We start from the raw sequence: 17,405 nt of genomic DNA, 5'->3' as shown, positions 1-17,405 counted from the left end.
ACATTAAAATGTTGAGAATATGTAAATACTCTGAGAAAGGCCCAGAAGATGCAAAAACATAGAACTTTGTCACTCTCTCATAACTTTCAGAATGAATATATTCCACTAGAAATATTTGTTGGCCATTCCCAGCTTCTGGCAAACAGAGGCTAGAGACAACATCCTTGCCCATCCTGGCTAATAGCCATTGATGGATCTATCCTCCATGAACTTATCTTGTTCTTTTTTGAACCCTGTTATAGTCTTGGCCTTCACAACATCCTCTGGCAAGGAGTTCCACAGGTTGACTGTGCATTATGTGAAAAAATACTTCCTTTTGTTTTAAACTTGCTGCCTATTAATTTCATTTGGTGACCCCTAGTTCTTATGTTATGAGAAGGAGTAAATAACACTTCTTTATTTACTTTCTCCACACCAGTCATGATTTTATAGACCTCTATCGTATCCCCCCTTAGTCCTCTCTTTTCCAAGCTGAAAAGTCCCAGTCTGATTAATCTCTCCTCATATGGAAGCCGTTCCATACCCCTAACAACTTTTGTTGCCCTTTTCTGAACCTTTTCCAATTCCAATATATCTTTTTTGAGATGGGGTGACCACATCTGCACTCAGTATTCAAGGTGTGGGCGCACCATGGATTTATACAGAGGCAATATGATATTTTCTGTCTTATTATCTATCCCTTTCTTAATTACTCCCAACATTCTGATTGCTTTTTGAACTGCCGCTGCACACTGAGTAGATGTTTTTGGAGACCTATCCACAATGACACCAAGATCTCTTTCTTGAGTGGTAACAACTAATTTAGACCCCATCATTTTACAAGTATAGTTGGGATTATATTTTCCAATGTGCATCTGCCATTTTGTTGCCCAGTCACCCAGTTTTGAGAGATCCTTTTGTAGTTCTTCGCAGTCTGCTTGAGACTTAACTATCTTGAGCATCCAGTTTACATTCTTAAATATCATTTGGTAGTGTTTTAGCATTCAGGAGTCAGACTTTTCCCCTTTTCATTTTAGTTTAGTTATGTATTAATTCTATTCTATTTTATATAGGATCTTATACCCAACTTGTGAACTGCCACAGGTAACACAGAAGCACAGTACCTACTGTTGATTCTGATCTACAATATGTGATCCAATCCTCTCTTATATTTTCTAAGAACTGAGTGAGAATGAAAGCAGGAAAACACTACACAATTAGAAGGCGATTTCTGAATACTTTTTCCTCAGCATACACTATATTTCAGCCAAGTAATACCCTCAAGCCAAACAATATTGCTCAGCATATAACAGACATTTCTGGAATTGCCACTCAAAGGTGTATTAAAAACAGCAGCAGCGGGAGCTCATGAACAGAGGATTTCACAATATTCATGTACCATAAGTCTGAAAACACCTTTCCAGGGAGCATCATGAAAACTGGCCTCTTTAAAGTCATTAGTGTTTACAAAAATCCTTATTTCCTATGGAGCATATTCTAAAAAACGCAGAGAAACAGAAGCTGAGCAGCCAGGGTACTTTAAGGTGGAGGAACTCAGCTTTCTATACTTGTGCAGTTCTCCTACTGTAGGTATGAAAAATATTCTCCATGCTAGGCACATCTTACAGGTAGTTCTTTAACACCCTTCTGAAGACCAGGCTTTCTTTTTGGCCTTCACATCAGCTACAGCAGTTGAATAAGTCTTCTACTGCTACTCATAAGAAAGGGAAGAAGGCCACAGCAAGTAAAAGCCTTAGTTATACTCCTGGGGGAATTTCTTTGCTTCCTGCAGAAAAATGACTTTCGAAGGGAAGCCACAAGAGCGGTCATGAGACCCTCCCCAGCAGTATGTTTTGGGTGCCCAGGGCAGCTGACAGAGAGGTAAATCACTGTGGGGCAGGAGGCAGGACTGGGGAAGACCTGGCTGGTGGCTCCTACCCTGCACCGGGCTCAGCTGCTAGCCCCGGCTGGGCTGGCGAGAGGATGGGACTTCCTCTTCCCCTGCACAGCATCCAGGGCTGGGTCAGACCCATCCCCAGATTTCTCCCCAGGCTGCAGGAAGCTCTTCAAACTCCCCCTCGCCCCCACCCCCCGCTTTCTGCTCCCATTGCCCGTCAGTTGCAGGGGGAGGGGTGACTGTACAGGGAGCTGCTCCCCCATCCCCCGTGCATCCAGACCCCATCATACCCAGCCCCGCCTGCCGAGCATCACCTCCCCACACCCAGCCCTGCCAGGCCCCACTCCCCCTGTACCTGGACCACCCTGATGAGTCACCCACACCCCCACCCTACCGAGCCCCAACCAGCTGCACCTAGATCTCCACCCACTGAGCCCCACAGGATCTGGACCCCCCCCACTAGACCCCACACCCAGACTCCCTGCCGAGCTCTATGCCCGCCACACACCGAGCTCCAACCACCTTCACTGGACCCCCCTGCAGAGTCCCATTACACCCAGAACCCACAACAAACCCGTGCATCCAGACCCCCCCTGCACCTGGATCCCCCACTGAGCCATCCACATGCAGACTGCCCCGCACAGAACCCTCTCAACCCACACTAAGCCCCTCCACATTTGGATCCTGCTGGGCTGAGCCTGCCTGCCCACACCTGGTGTACCTGGCACAGAGGGGCAGGGCCCTGGAGTGTTTCTGGAGCAAGCCCGATCCTTGCACCGTGTCAGGGTTGGGTGAAGCCTCACCGCTGAGTCCGTGTCCCTGGGGGAAGCTGCACATGATCTCCCACCTCTATGCATCCAGTGGCCTGTGCTCCCCAATGCCATGCTCGAGCCTCCACATTTATTTGACAAATAAAATTTGCAGAATTTTGCACAATTTTAAAATATTTTGCGCAGAATTTTTAATTTTCTGGTGCAGAATTTTTAGTTTTTTGGCGCACAATGCTCTCAGTATAGTTAGCTCTGAAGACTGGTAATTGTTTAAAATCTACCACAAGACACTTGGATAGGGAACAGTTCAAGGATCTGCAGAGTTCAAACACATATTCTTCTGAAAAGCTTAAATAGGATAAAAATAAGATGGTTCAGAACTGCTTTCGCTGTCTGATCAACAATAGTACAGACCAGCTCCAACACCATGTCTTGAGGGATATGCAAAACTTCTCTTAAAAACTTCAGCATGCTTCCTAATGTATTGAAATCTTAATGAATGCAGTGTAGTCTTACTGAGTTTACAGAAAAATCAGTAACTCAGGAAGGCTGCACTGCATTGATTCACATTTGGAAAGGACAACATCAGATTGGCTATAACTACTTGCCTTTAAACTGAAAGCTTATGTTATGCAAAAAATATTGGAAATATCCAATTCCAGTGGGCGAACCTAAACCCACAGAATGTGTGGAAATCCAACATGTGCGTCTTCCCAGCATCTTACAGCTAGCACTTCTCTGACCATCTTCTTCTGGAATCTGACCACTTGAGAAGGTGTATTTCAGCAGTACAATGGTTTTAAATAAAGCAATTGTGAATCAATGACTCTCTCTTAGACATCTTTCAAGCCCATGAGGTGCATCTATGGTAGTTTGGGTAAACCTAAAACTCTCACAAGAAGTACACTCCAGATAAAAACTTACTAGCTAAGCCTACACTTACAAATGCACTATAATCAAACTTTAGTAGTCATGTACAATAATCTGCTTATTTAGTGTTTCCTTTTAATGACCAAGGTTGCATTATTTTCAGCACATTGATTTCACATAAAATGTGAAATTCTTTTCTTGCTATTAAAAACAAAATTAAAATGGTCTGTTTTTTGTTTTCTGTGCATGTTCACACATAATCTGGAAGGAGTGGATGTGACTGAATAACCAATCACTGAAGAATGGAAGGTATAGGAAGGCCAGGGAAGGTGGGATGTTGGGTAGAACCAGCTGCTCTGTGCCATGGTTCTCTTATAGAGCTAAAAACTGCAGACCAGACTACTGAGAGCGGTGGGTGGCACTGAGAGACCCAGAAAACTTAGGAGAAAGGGGAGCATCCCCTCCTCAACCCTTTGGAGAAAATAAAGAGAAAAACTACAAAATTGGGTGGAACTTTCTCTTCTGGTATATACAGAAACATTTTTAGTACTTTATAAAGTGTTATTTGGTTGATACACATATACGTGCGTATGAAATTTAATGTTGCCATGTGAAAATTGCCATTTTGCTCCCCGAAAATTGGCACTCTTTTCCAGGACAAAATACAGCCTGAGTGTATACTCAAACAGGCTAAAGGAAATGACTGCTTAAATAGCGATACAACAGATGAAAGTCTTGTGTATGAAGGCCCTGCAGAGATGACATGAACAAGACAACTGTGACCCATGTCTAAATGGATTTACAGTAGAACCTGAGTTACAAAATGACTGGTCAACCACACACCTCATTTGGAACCAGAAGTACGCAGTCAGGCAGCAGCAGAGAGGGGGAAAAAGGCAAACACAGTACAGTACTGTGTTAAACAAACTACTAAAAAAAAAAGGGGAAAGTTTAAAAAGATTTGACAAAATGTAAGGAAACTGTTTCTGTGCTTGTTTCATTTAAATTAAGATGGTTAAAAGCAGCATTTTTCTTCTGAATAGTAAAGTTTCAAAGCTGTATTACTTCAATGCTCAGTTGTAAACTTTTGAAAGAACAACTGTAATGTTTTGTTCAGAGTTCAGAACATTTCAAAGTTACGAACAACCTGCATTCCAAAGGTGCTCATAACTCAGGTTTTACGGTACTTTGATGGAAATTAACTGAACTTCTCTCGTATCACTTGCTTGAAGCCACATATTCCAAAGGTAAATCTTAGTTACCCACCCTTAATTTTTCCATCTCTGAGGTGGGCAGCTGGTTCTCCATGATCCATTACAACTGGGTTATTGATTGTCATCTTCCAAGCACAGAGGTTTTTAAGAACTACTTTCTTAACTGCTTGTAACTCTAGGAAGTTGTTCCAATGAGCTTCATGATACATTTCGCTTCAATTGAAGGGGCCTATCTGAACTCCCTCTATGGTGTAGAAAGTAATCTGATTCCTGATTCTGGAAATCCCACTGATAATCAGGACCATTTTTAAAGTACAGAGGTGCATCACCGCTACCAGTTTCCACATTCAGTCACAGCATACACAGTAAGTGGAGTCCCTCGAGGGCAAATACTTGAGGAGTTCCCAGAAAAAATACAGATCATGAAATCTTTCCTTGGCCAACTTGACTAGAACTAGGAATGTCTGATAGAATGCCCAGAAATTGGCTAGATCCTGAAAGGGCACTAAGGAGCTCCTCTGAAAATAGATGAAACTGAAGAACTTGAGTATGTGAAAGATCTGGTCACTAGGTACAGATGTTATCTAATATGGATCGGTTATCAACACATCATCTAAGATACTCCTGTTATAGACTGGCCATCAGAGGTACAATCAGACTGGTGAGATACAAGGAACCAGAGAGAAGCCAAAGGACAATGGAACTGGTAATACGTCTGCAATTTTGTAAAATGCAGGTAGTATTGATGGAACAGGCTTTCTTGTAGGACAATGAAAATCCTGAGGAAAAATCTCTGTCAGAAAGGTCTGGACTTCATGGAGAAATGAGCATTGCACACTGTCAATCAGTCCGGACAGATCCACTACTGGGATAAACTTGTCTGCTCTCTTCTCTACCACAAGGTGGTCTTGAATGAACACACACAAATCACCAGGGAAACTAGTACCTGTTTCTGGTAAAATGAGGTTTGCAATATTGTCCTCTGTCATAAATATAAAGGGAAGGGTAAACACCTTTAAAATCCCTCCTGGCCAGAGGGAAAACCCTTTCACCTGTAAAGGGTTAAGGAGCTAGGATAACCTCGCTGGCACCTGACCAAAAAGACCAATGAGGAGACAAGATACTTTCAAAAGCTGGAGGGAGCGAGAAACAAAGTCTCTCTCTGTCTGTGTGTGTGATGCATTTTCCGGGAACAGAAAGGAATGGAGTCTTAGAACTTAGTAAGTAATCTAGCTACATATGCGTTAAGAGTCTGTTTGTTTAAATGGCTGAGAAAATAAGCTGTGCTGAATGGAATGGATATTCCTGTTTTTGTGTCTTTTTGTAACTTAAGGTTTTGCCTAGAGGGATTCTCTATGTTTTGAATCTAATTACCCTGTAAGGTATTTACCATCCTGATTTTACAGAGGTGATTCTTTTACTTTTTCTTCTATTAAAATTCTTCTTTTAAGACCCTGATTGATATTTTCATTGTTCTTAAGATCCAAGGGTTTGGTTCTGTGTTCACCTATGTAAATTGGTGAGGATTTTTATCAAGCCTTCCCCAGGAAAGGGGGTGTAGAGTTTGGGGAGGATTTTTCAGTGAAAGACGTTTCCAAGCGGGCTCTTTCCCGGTTATATATCTGTTAGAGGCTTGGTGGTGGCAGCAATAAAGTCCAAGGGAAAAAGGAAAATAGTTTGTACCTTGGGGAAGTTTTAACCTAAGTTGGTAAAAATAAGTTTAGGAGGTTTTCATGAAGGTCCCTACATCTGTACCCTAGAGTTCAGAGTGGGGAAGGAACCTTGACATCCTCAATGCCTATTTATTGGTCCAGTAAAAGGAGGGATGACAGCACAGATGGATGGGAACCAGCAAATCTATGGGAAGGCTCTCAAAACCGTCTGTTTGATGTGGACTTTTAAATTTGATTTAGAAGCTTGAAAACCCCCAGAAGGCAGTTCTGTTTTAAGGGCAAAATGGTAGAAGCTCAAGGTGGATTTATGTGAAGGTTGGTTCCATCCCCCAACCCATTCCTGTTTTCCCCCAACTTTTCTTTTTCTCTCTTCTTACCCTTCTGGTCATGGTACACAAAGGCTGAAGGCTTGAACTAACCATCTCAAAAATGATAGCACAATCTACCAAGATAACCTATTCACAGTCGTAAAGACTCTGCTGCTCCTGCAGCTACAACTTTGCTGCTGCCCCAGTCCATGACCTGGCCCTTGAAGAGGCAGGGGAAAGCTTTTCTCCTTTCTTTTTTCTTTAAACAAACATGTACAGAAGTAGTGGATGAGGAGGAAAGGAGAAGAGCAGTAGCACTCATACTTGAAGTCCCTTGCTCATACAGTACTTCTCTGTGAGCGTTACAGCCTTGTTGAAGTGGTTTTACAGCTCTGTAACAAAACGGTGCACTCTCCTCTTTTAATGCTGACAGTTTACTGCAGCCTTTAAATTGGCCATTGCGAGCAACTAAACACTCTCCAATGTCACTGGATGAAAGCTGCTGTCAGACTCCGTAAAATGGCAGCTTTTATGGCTCTGGCTGGTGCATGCAACAGCAAGCCACAAAGGTGTAGCTCCTCCAATCTTCTGGTGCTAGGTGCTCACTAGCTTCCTGCTCTCTGAATGGTGCATGCGCCAGAAAGCCACAGTGAGGCAGTTACCCCTGACACTCATGCTGTTCAGTATATATTTGTGTTCTTTATCATACATGTAAGACATTTAACAAATCCGGGGCTTTAGTATAGGTCTATATGGCCAAACAAAAACAAAACAAAACACCCCACACCCATGCAGCAGAGTCTCAGAGCCTGGGTCTACAGACTCGGGCTTGAGTTACGGCACTAAAAATAGCCATCACCGCTGCTGTGTCCTGGGTGCTGCTGTCAGCAGACGGTGAAGTACGACTGCTAACAGTCATCATCCACCGCTTCTGCTGCAACTCTGCTCTCCTGCTTTTGTAAATGAGCTCAGTCTCAATAGCAAATTTCTCCATGTTGTCATCATCCACTGCTTCTGCTGCAACTCTGCTCTCCTGGTGCCATGAATCCAGTTCACAGGTCCTCTCGTCGTTCTGTATAAATATCTATTCTCGTGGCATCCGTCGTCATCCACCGCTTCCACTGCAACTCTGCTCTTCTGCAGACGCCATACCACGGCAAGCATGGAGTCCACTCAGCTCACTGCTGCTGTTGTGAGCATTGTCAACACCTTGCACCTTATCCTGGAGTATATGCAGAACCGGGCTAAGAGATGCCAGCACGAGGACGATTTTGATGAGGACATGGACACAGACGTTCCTGAAAGCATGGGCTGTGGCAATTGGGACATCATGGCGGTGGTGGGGCTGGTTGATACAGTGGAACGCTGATTCTTAGGCCAGCAAACAAGCACAGAGTGGTGGGACTGCATAATGTTGCAGGTATGGGATGATTCACAGTGGCTGCGAAACTTTCCCATGCGTAAGACCACTTTCCTGGAACTCTGAGAGTTGCTTTCCCGCACCCTGAAGCACAGGAATACCAAGATGAGAGCTGCCCTGACAGTTGAGAAGCGAGTGGCGATAGCCCTGTGGAAGCTTGCTACCCCTGACTGCTACCGGTCAGTCGGGAATCAATTTGGAGTGGGCAAATCTGCTGTGGGGCTGCTGTCATCCAAGTAGCCAATGCAATCACTGACATTCTGTTTTTAAGAGTAGTGACTCTGGGAAATGCGCAGGTCATAGTGGATGGCTTTGCTGCAATGGGTTTCCCTAACTGTGGTGGGGCGATAGACGGAACGCACATCCCTATCTTGGCACTGGACCACCTTGCCAACCAGTATATAAACCGCAAGGGGTACTTCTCAATGGTGCTGCAAGCTCTGGTAGATCACAAGGGACGTTTCACCGACATCAACGTCGGATGGTCAGGAAAGGTGCATGACGCTCGCATCTTTAGGAACTCCGGGCTATTCGAGCAGCTGCAAAAAGGGACTTACTTCCCAGACCAGAAGATTACCATTGGGGATGCTGAAATGCCAACAGTTATCCTTGGAGACCCAGTCTACCCCTTGCTCCCATGGCTCATGAAGCCGTACACAGGCAGCCTGGACAGTAGTAAGGAGCAATTCAACTATAGGCTGAGCAAGTGCAGAACGGTGGTAGAATGTTCCTTTGGACTTTTAAAAGCTCGCTGCCGCTGTTTGCTGACTAGGTCGGACCTCAGCGCAACCAACATTCCCATTGTTATTGCTGCTTGCTATGTGCTCCATAATATCTGAGAGAGTAAGGGGGAAGACGTTTATGGTGGGGTGGGAGGTTGAGATAAAAATCGCCTGGTGTCCAATTTTGAGCAGCCAGACACCAGGGTGATTAGAAGAGCACAGCAAGGCGTGCTGTGCATCAGAGAGGCTTTTAAAACCAGTTTCATGACTGGCCAGGCTACGGTGTGACAGTTGTGCGTATTTCTCCTTGATGCAAACCCGCCCCCTGTAAGCCAACCACCCTCCCCCCTTGGAAATAAAGTAACTACTCTTTTGAAACCATGCATTCTTTGTTTATTAATTTTAAAAAAGGGAGATAACTGACAAGGTAACCCAGGTGGAGTTGTAAGGGGTTGGAATGGGGGCAGGGAAGGGGTGGGAAGAGGTGGGGCAGGAGTGAGGCCTCATGGAAGGGGTGGAGTTGGGGCAGGGCCGGGGCAGCAGGGGAGGGGGTCAGTGATGTGGCCCTCGGGCCAATGTACTAGTCCTCATGTGGCCCTCGTGGTCATGAGAGTTTGAGACCCCTGCCTTAGAGTGAGAGACTTAGAAGCTTAATCTATGTAGTTCATGCAAGAGAGATGGTTAAGAGGTGCCTTGATGATAATCTACAAGTATCTGCAAGAGTAGAGATTTCTGATAATCGATGGATCTTTAATCAAGCAGAAAAAGGCATAATAGTTGAAAACCGAAGCTAGACAAATTCAGACTAGAAATAACATGTACGTTTTTGACAGTGAGGGTAAATAACCATTGGCACAACTTACCTATGGACATGGTGGATTCTCCATCACTTGAAGTCTTTAAATAAATACTGGTAGTTATGGGCTTGATGCAAAAGTTACTGGGTGACCTTTTACGGTCTCTGTTATGCAGGACATCAGACTAGAATATTATAACAGTCCCTTCTGGCCTTAAAATCTGTGACTATTAATCTTATAACAGATTCAGAGGCATTTCCTTATTGCTTATATCTACAATATAACACTTGTTTGCTAAGAATCAAATAGTAAGGATTCAAATTTTGTGCCTTAACACAAACTACTGAAGGACTTTTTCCAGAACCGGTGAGAGGGCAGACATCTTTGTTATGACTTACCCCAGCCTAATGAGATATATAAGCTTCAGTTTTTCTACATAAATAACCAGAGGCTGGCTTTTAATTAGCTGTTACTACTCCGAGCAGACAGGCATATTTAACCAAATTGGCAGCAAGAGGGTCTCAGCACTTCAAATTTGAATCCAGCAAAATGACATCAATAATATACTGTATTGCTTCCTTTAGCAAATCACAAGGGAACGCTTAATGTGCATTTCTGTTGCTGCTGGAAGCCAAACACACACAATACTAACTACAAAAGCTCTTTTCTTGAAAGATTTGTTTCAGACCCTAGGGCTACACTTGAAATTAAAGACATGTCTAAAAGCATCTCATTAATAAAAATTATTCATTAAAATTCTCAATAACTTAACGGTCTGAAAACATTTCTAAAAATACATGAGACGACAGGACAAAAACACTGCAGAGTTTTAACTTCACAACAGTACATGTACACTACATGAGGCATCTATACCAAAGACAGACCAAACCATCACAAACTTCTCTTCATCTCTCACTCTGAGGTTGCTTGCCAGGCACATTAATTTCTGTTTACTGTAAACATTTTTATTCCCCTTAGGTGGCAGCCATTATCTACCTTGGCTGCTGGCATGATGATGATGCACCATTAGCTAGTATAGATCCTCTGCCACTGCAGCCGAGTCATCTCAGTGTCGCTGTCAGTGAGGAACCTCCTGAGAAGCCCTCCAACACTGTGCTGTACGTTCATAAATTAAAGCAGCCTCTGCATGATGCAACATGATGGAAAAGTGAACTGAAGATGCAACTGCTACAACAAATCAACCTACCTGAGTAGGAAATTTATTAATTTTTAAAACTGCTTTAGAGAAAATTATCAACCTCTGCAGAATAGGAAAAAAAAAATTCATTCAAAAATTAAAAGATTTTTAACCCGATAAACCTTCCCAAGACTACTTATCACTTGGAGACACAAGGTGGGTGAGGTAATATCTTTTATTGGACCGACTTCTATTGCTGAGAGACAAGCTTTCGAGCCACACAGAGCTCTTCTTCAGGTCTGGGAAAGGTACTCCCAGCATCCTGAAGGTACTTCCAGACCTAAAGAGGAGCTCTGGATGGCTTGAAAATTTGTCTCTTTTACCAACAGAAGTCGGTCCAATAAAAGGTATTGGCTCACCCACCTTGTGTCTAGTATCCGGGGACCAACATGGCTACAACTACACTGCATATCACCTGAAGAAGCATTTGACACCGCCTGGTATAGCAGTATGTATTTTCAAACTTTACTGCTCATTCCCCAATTGCTATTAAAACAAACCTTTCCCTGAAAATCCTATTACTACCATTTTCTTAGTATCACCGTGGATTTTAATTTGCGAGTATAGTTATAGAGATGCAGGATAGTAACTCTTGGCTTTTCATTCTCTGACAAGTGAGACATTATTGCATGATGGGCATGGTTTATTTTAGAGTGCATGGTATTGTGGGTATCCATGTTTATAGTCTCAGCATATTTTATGCAAATCCTTGTTTGCAAGTAGAGTGGTAAAATCCTTGTAAAAATCAACCTAATATCAGAGTCAAACTGAATTCTTTCCTTCTGGCACTTCACAATGAGAAGTCTCGACATGCCAAATTATACTTTCAGGGACACCTGTGTAGCCTCACTGCCTCAGAGGGTTTGCACAGATTTAAATGATTATATCTTAGTGCACAATTCTATCTCAAGTTGCATAATGAGGAAGAGAATCAGGCTCACTCTTTTTTAGCTTTATTGGCTCCATTTTCTTGTCTTTTTATTTATGGCTAGTTTCTCTCCTATTTAGTGGCTAGTAAAGCTCCATGACATCCTCTGCTCAAAAGGTGTTCTCTTTTTGGTTTTATCCTATTTCCAGGGAATAAATTCCTTAAAAGTGGAACTCAGGGCAGGGGCTGGACTAAAACTTTCCCAATTTCATGCTGAGTGTCTTCACTCTGTTTTTCTAAAAAGCACAAACACAGATTACACCAGAATTTACTGTACTATATTGTTACAAGAAATAGTGGGAAAACTAAGCTAGATACACTGGCACTTGTCTTAAAGAAATTATACTTGCTGCTTGACTTCCTGTTTTAATTGAACTCTTCCGATCACTATTAATCTGGAGAATTTCTTTAATCATCGTGCTTAACTTGAACAACAACAAAAAAAACCAGAAGAGGTTAATTTGCAATTCAACACTAAACCATAAGAGCTCCAAAGCCCCATAAGCACAACTGTTCAGGCTAAAACGGGAAACTGAAGCCATGCAGGACATGTCTAGCCAATCTTCTGCAAAGGCTCCCACACAAAATCATGTTAAAGACTCACGAAGATCTCAAGTGCCTTCATCAACCCTCCATGATAAACTGATTTTAAACTAGTTCAAATGAAGTTGCTATACATATGAGAGAGTCTGCATGTATAAATGAATTACAGCGTGTCCCTAGACAATGTGTGATGAACAAGACATAATTTGGAGACTCCACAAAACAGTAGAAACAGCTTGTTTAGTTTCTCTCCCCACACTATTAAAGATAAATAGTTCTGGTCAATTACAGAGTCTATATCAAGAGAATTAACTCATCCTTATAAGTTTAGGTTCAAACAGACCCATTAACTTTAGATCTTCAACTACATTCTCAGTTTAAGATGCATTGTTTTCTAAGTTCTTTATTACTTAGGCCAGTATTTAGTTCCTTGGTAAACCATATTTTGTTTTGGGCAGTTCTTATTTTATATGGGAAAAATTCGATCAGTGGGCATTGTTTTGACAAGAGCAGGACTGCTCACCATCGTTAAAAGCCTCCTGTTCCCTCTGGCTTAATGAAAAAACATGCAATGCAGGGGTTGTGTAAGACTTACACAAGAAACAGGTCTCTCTCTGGGGGAGGCAGAGGAGGTGGTCAGCTCAAGATGTATACTGGTTTGGGAAAAAAATGCTTTCAGTAAGTTGCTGACTCACCTTGTCCCGCAAATGATGTTCTGCAGCCTCAATATTCAAAGGATCATCAAAATTCAAGAGATCCTGGAAAAGAGTCATGGGAATTTTTTTTAAGTAAGAAAAAATAACGATCTAGTTATCATATTATGTAAGAGGTTGAAAATACATTTAGTGTGATGAAACAAATAAGATGAGGCCAGCAAGTGCAGTAGGTTTAGATAAATTGCTTCTTTTATACCTGCAGATCTCTGGTTTAGATCCTGTGGGGGGTAAATTCAAACTAGTCTGGTGGTCACAATCCAACCCTTGATTAATTGTTGGCCAAGTGAAGCAAGGCTCTGTGCAATTACAGATTCACAGTAAGAAATCAGTGAACTAGATGGAAGTGCTGCCCCTTGAGACTCCCTCATTTAGTGTCACCTGATGTAACATTTTCCTTAACTCCACTTCCATGAGTGTCTGGCCTACAGGTGTGTGTCCTGTATTACAAATTGTTGGCCAAGCGAAGCAAGGCTCTACACTCAACTTGATGGCATTTTTCTGATTGTCTGGATATCACATGATTATTTTTGAACATCACCTCTGATCAATTCCAAAATTTCCAGGAATGTTCTAGGTCAATTGGCAGAGCATCATTGATTTTGGGGAAAAGTGGAAAACTAGAAAAATATGATTTAGAGGAAAATCAGCCCCACAAACTGGCTGGTGCTGCTGGCAGAGGAATCTCTCTGACGGCCCCTGCTGCTGGTTACAGATATTGGAGGCAGCAGTGTAACTTCCTGAGTGGGGAGATTGTGTCGTCTGGAGTCTGACAGACCTCAGAGGGAGGGTTTTAGGGGGGAAACGGGGAGAACAGAGTGGGGGAAGCAGCAGGCACTGCAGGAATAGGGTAGTAGTGGTGGAGGTAAGGGAGGTGGTGGTAGGAGAAGCAGAGACCCGGAGGGGAGTGGTGAGGGTAGAAGCAGGGACATGGTGGGTAGAAGCAGGGACATGGAAGGTAGAAGACAGAGCAGCTCTGAGTGCGAGGCTGGGATGCCTATAACTGCTCATGATTCCCATCTCTGCCCACCATGATCTGGTCCCTGCTACCCTGCTTCTACATCCCTACACATTACTCCCCACCCATCAAATTGCTGCAGGCAGAAGAATCTCTGGAGCTTCCTGCCACTCCTTACTCATCACAGACATCAGTTTAACATGCTGCTCTAGCTCACACTCTCTGGGTGTACAGTTCAGCTTAGACGCAACAAAGGGTGTGACCTTCTAATGCTGGGCCACATCATATAGCCTCAGTATTATTTCCTCCAAATTTTGTTCTGTGAATCCAGGAAAACTAGTGTTCTGAACTCAAAAAAAAAAAAAAAAAAGAAAGAAAGATATGGGGGTGTTGAGGATGAATATACACAAACTGTACGAAAGGGTTAAATACAGTCATTTTAAATTTTACTTCTAAACATCCATCTCTCAGTAATTCCTCCCTCAGAAAAAAGCAGCTGTCTTCTTTTAGCTGAGAACACTGCAAGTGCATTCTACAGCTTACTGGCATGGCTTGCAGTGTCTGTAATGTGTATCACCTGCACTACTATTTGTGCTGTATTTGCAGAAAGACTGAACTTCAACACATTGTTTAAGGAAACCAAGAAGCTGCCAAGAGACAGTGTGTTAATCAACTCATCATGGAAAATAATGAATAATCACTATGGAAACAAAACCAAATTTCTCTGGCCAAGGTACAGGTCAGTTTTCCTAGTAGTGTGTGATAACAGTGAATCTTTTATAACAGCTATCATTTTATAAGTGTGAAAGGCTCCCATCACTGCCACTATATGGGATTTGCTTCCATGGCAATGAGTCTCTATGGTCATTGATTTTTTTTTTTCCCCCAACAAATTTACAAGTTTCAATTTTCTCTCCAAACCAAAAGCTGAGCAAGACTCTCAATCATTCACTTACCTTCCTTTCTTTCTAGAAACAAGCCCACATCAACTTTTAAAAGCGTAATTATTTACAAAAAGCCTTTGAGCATATGCACAGGGGAAATCCAAGATGCACGGTGAGAATCTTCTAGGACATTACAAATCTTTGCAGTCTGTCATGCATGATCATCACTCTTTTCAGATGTTCGCCCTGTATATATATTTTATGTGTATTCCTATTGTAGGATTGCACTCTTTTTGTTTCTCTAAACCAGACTCACCCTCTTTTAGTTATTTATATTTGTGCTGTATTCTAATTACTCTGCACTGAAAAGGCAAGTGCTCTCCAATCTTTTCATAAATTAAATTTACTAAAGGCCCTAATCCAGGCAAATTAAGCCTCATTGGCCCATGAAAGCTCTCAGTTTCCCAGGGTTCTGTGGCCATAATCTTTGTCTATTCAACAAACTTTAGAAAAATATTCCTGGTGGTAGCAGTGATGGTTCAGCTACCCAGCTCCTCCTTCAGGAAATGAGGGACAGAATCCTTCTATCTGAGCTGGGGCTTGAGGAAACAGGGCTGGGCAGACATAGCCAGCAACTCTGCTTCCTGTCCCAGGTGCTTCACTGTGCACTGGGGTAGCTCTTTAGAGAAGTTAGGGTAACCCTTACTGCAGTTGAAGGAAGTGATGGCAATGAGAGCTCAGGTGGCCAGCTTGACCATGATCCCTCTGCTCTCCACCCTTGAACTTCCCACTGCCACCAGGCAACAGTAAGGGTTATCCATGACAGTCACACCCCACACCTCTGCCTCAGAGGGGAGGAGGGCTATCTCTACTTGCCTCTAATCTATCAATGGGGGCAGTTTCTGGCTTCTGTTGTATATCTGAGGTGAGGGTTGCTAGCTCCAGTCCTGCCTGTTCCTGCCATTAATCCAGGATTTTACATGTACCCTCCACTTCTCGTAGCTGCCTCTTGTAAATAGGAGACTCGGGCTTCCTGCTCCTGCCAACTCTTTTCACGTCATGTGGGATTCCATGGGAGCAATCTCATGTTTTAATTCAGTGTCAGGCCCTATTCTCATTCTGGGGGTTGGAGATCCTCAGAGCCCCTCACACCTCCAACATGCGTTTAATGATTATAATTGTCAATAATTAAACCTATATTGGGCAATTTTTTATCCCAACCCTCAACTTTTCAGGATTACAGCAATACCAGTTATCTGCCAAAGTAATCCTCACATTCCCAGCACAATAACTCACTGAAGGAATTTAGGATTTGTGGAAAACCCTAAGCAACTCGTTACCAAAGGCTGAACCATAGATTTATAACTATAAATACAAAAAAATATTAAGGAAGGCAGCATATGCCCTTCTGTATGATAATCCCCATGGCTAGCTAATAAATGGGGTTAATTAAACACCACGAAAGACAGGAGGAACACGAACATTAACTATAAAAGAGACACTGGATCAGGTCTATACCAAGTAACTTCGAAAACCACCTGAGAGGGAAAACAAAATTTAGCTGCATGCATTGCATCATCTTACTTACTGTAAATAAAGAGTTCAATCCCCAAACAACATCCTGAAAAGGAAAAACAACAAAATCAGTCATGTGTACTTAAAATATTTTGTGCATTTTAACATCCTTTACATTTCTATTAACCCAGCAAAATGATGGAAAGTCTTAAATCTAGGAAAGGAGGTGAGTATTGGGTGGCTTTTCTTTATATTCAAAATGTTTAAAACTTTCCCAATATTTATTTCAATATATAACATGCAAAAAAGCACTTATTCAGGGCTTTAAGCACCTTTGAGACATTTAAAAACCGTCATCAAGTACAAGTAGCACATGGTGAATAATTTTTCTGTTAACATAAACACATCCATTTTAAAATTTCATGTAAATATTCACACTCTGAAACCGCACTCACCCCTTCTGTGTTCAAGGAAAAGAAACAATACTGAGTGACTGACCACACCAATAAAAACTGAACACCACAGCTCAGATTTCAAATAGGAAGTATCAGATACTCGCGGTGAACTGTACGTGATCAATCCATAACATATAAAAATGTGACAAAATGTTTGTCAAATAGACATGAAATATCAAATTTGAGAAAACTGATCTACATGTGAATATTCTGAAAGTATGAGAAGAGGCTACATTTATCAAATTAATTATTCATTGCAAATTATTTGCTCGCCTCTACCTCCAAGTTTTCTTTAACTGAATAGGGACAGTCAATGTGCAATTACAGATTCACAGTAAGAAATCAGTAAACTAGATGGAAGTGTTGCCCCCTGAGACTCCCTCATTTAGAGTCATTTGATGTAACATTTTCCTTAACTCCAGTTCCATGAGTGTCTGGCCTACAGGTGTGTGTCCCGAGTTACAAATTTCATGGGCTGACAAACAACGAGCAAGATTAAGTGGTAAGACATTACTACAGTTAATTGAATCAGAGACTGTAAAACAGAGCTCCTAGAAAACC

The 17,405-nt window shown here is 42.3% G+C and overlaps 1 protein-coding gene across 2 annotated transcripts in view; it reads right to left on the bottom strand.

The window, feature by feature from the left end:
* The window catches only part of UBE2F (ubiquitin conjugating enzyme E2 F (putative)), a 123,772-nt gene that overhangs the window by 26,565 nt on the left and 79,802 nt on the right, over positions 1-17,405 (bottom strand). For both annotated transcript variants that reach the window (XM_074968116.1, XM_074968117.1), the window contains 2 exons: positions 16,463-16,495; positions 13,015-13,077 (listed from right to left, as the gene is read on the bottom strand). In XM_074968116.1, the coding sequence (XP_074824217.1) occupies positions 13,015-13,077; positions 16,463-16,495 (96 nt within the window). The remainder of the gene's footprint in view (positions 1-13,014; positions 13,078-16,462; positions 16,496-17,405) is intronic.

Source organism: Natator depressus, chromosome 11, assembly GCF_965152275.1.
Source record: "Natator depressus isolate rNatDep1 chromosome 11, rNatDep2.hap1, whole genome shotgun sequence".
Lineage (NCBI taxonomy): Eukaryota > Metazoa > Chordata > Testudines > Cheloniidae > Natator > Natator depressus.
Note: the sequence above shows the minus strand (reverse complement) of the source record. Positions and strands in the feature narration are given on the sequence as shown.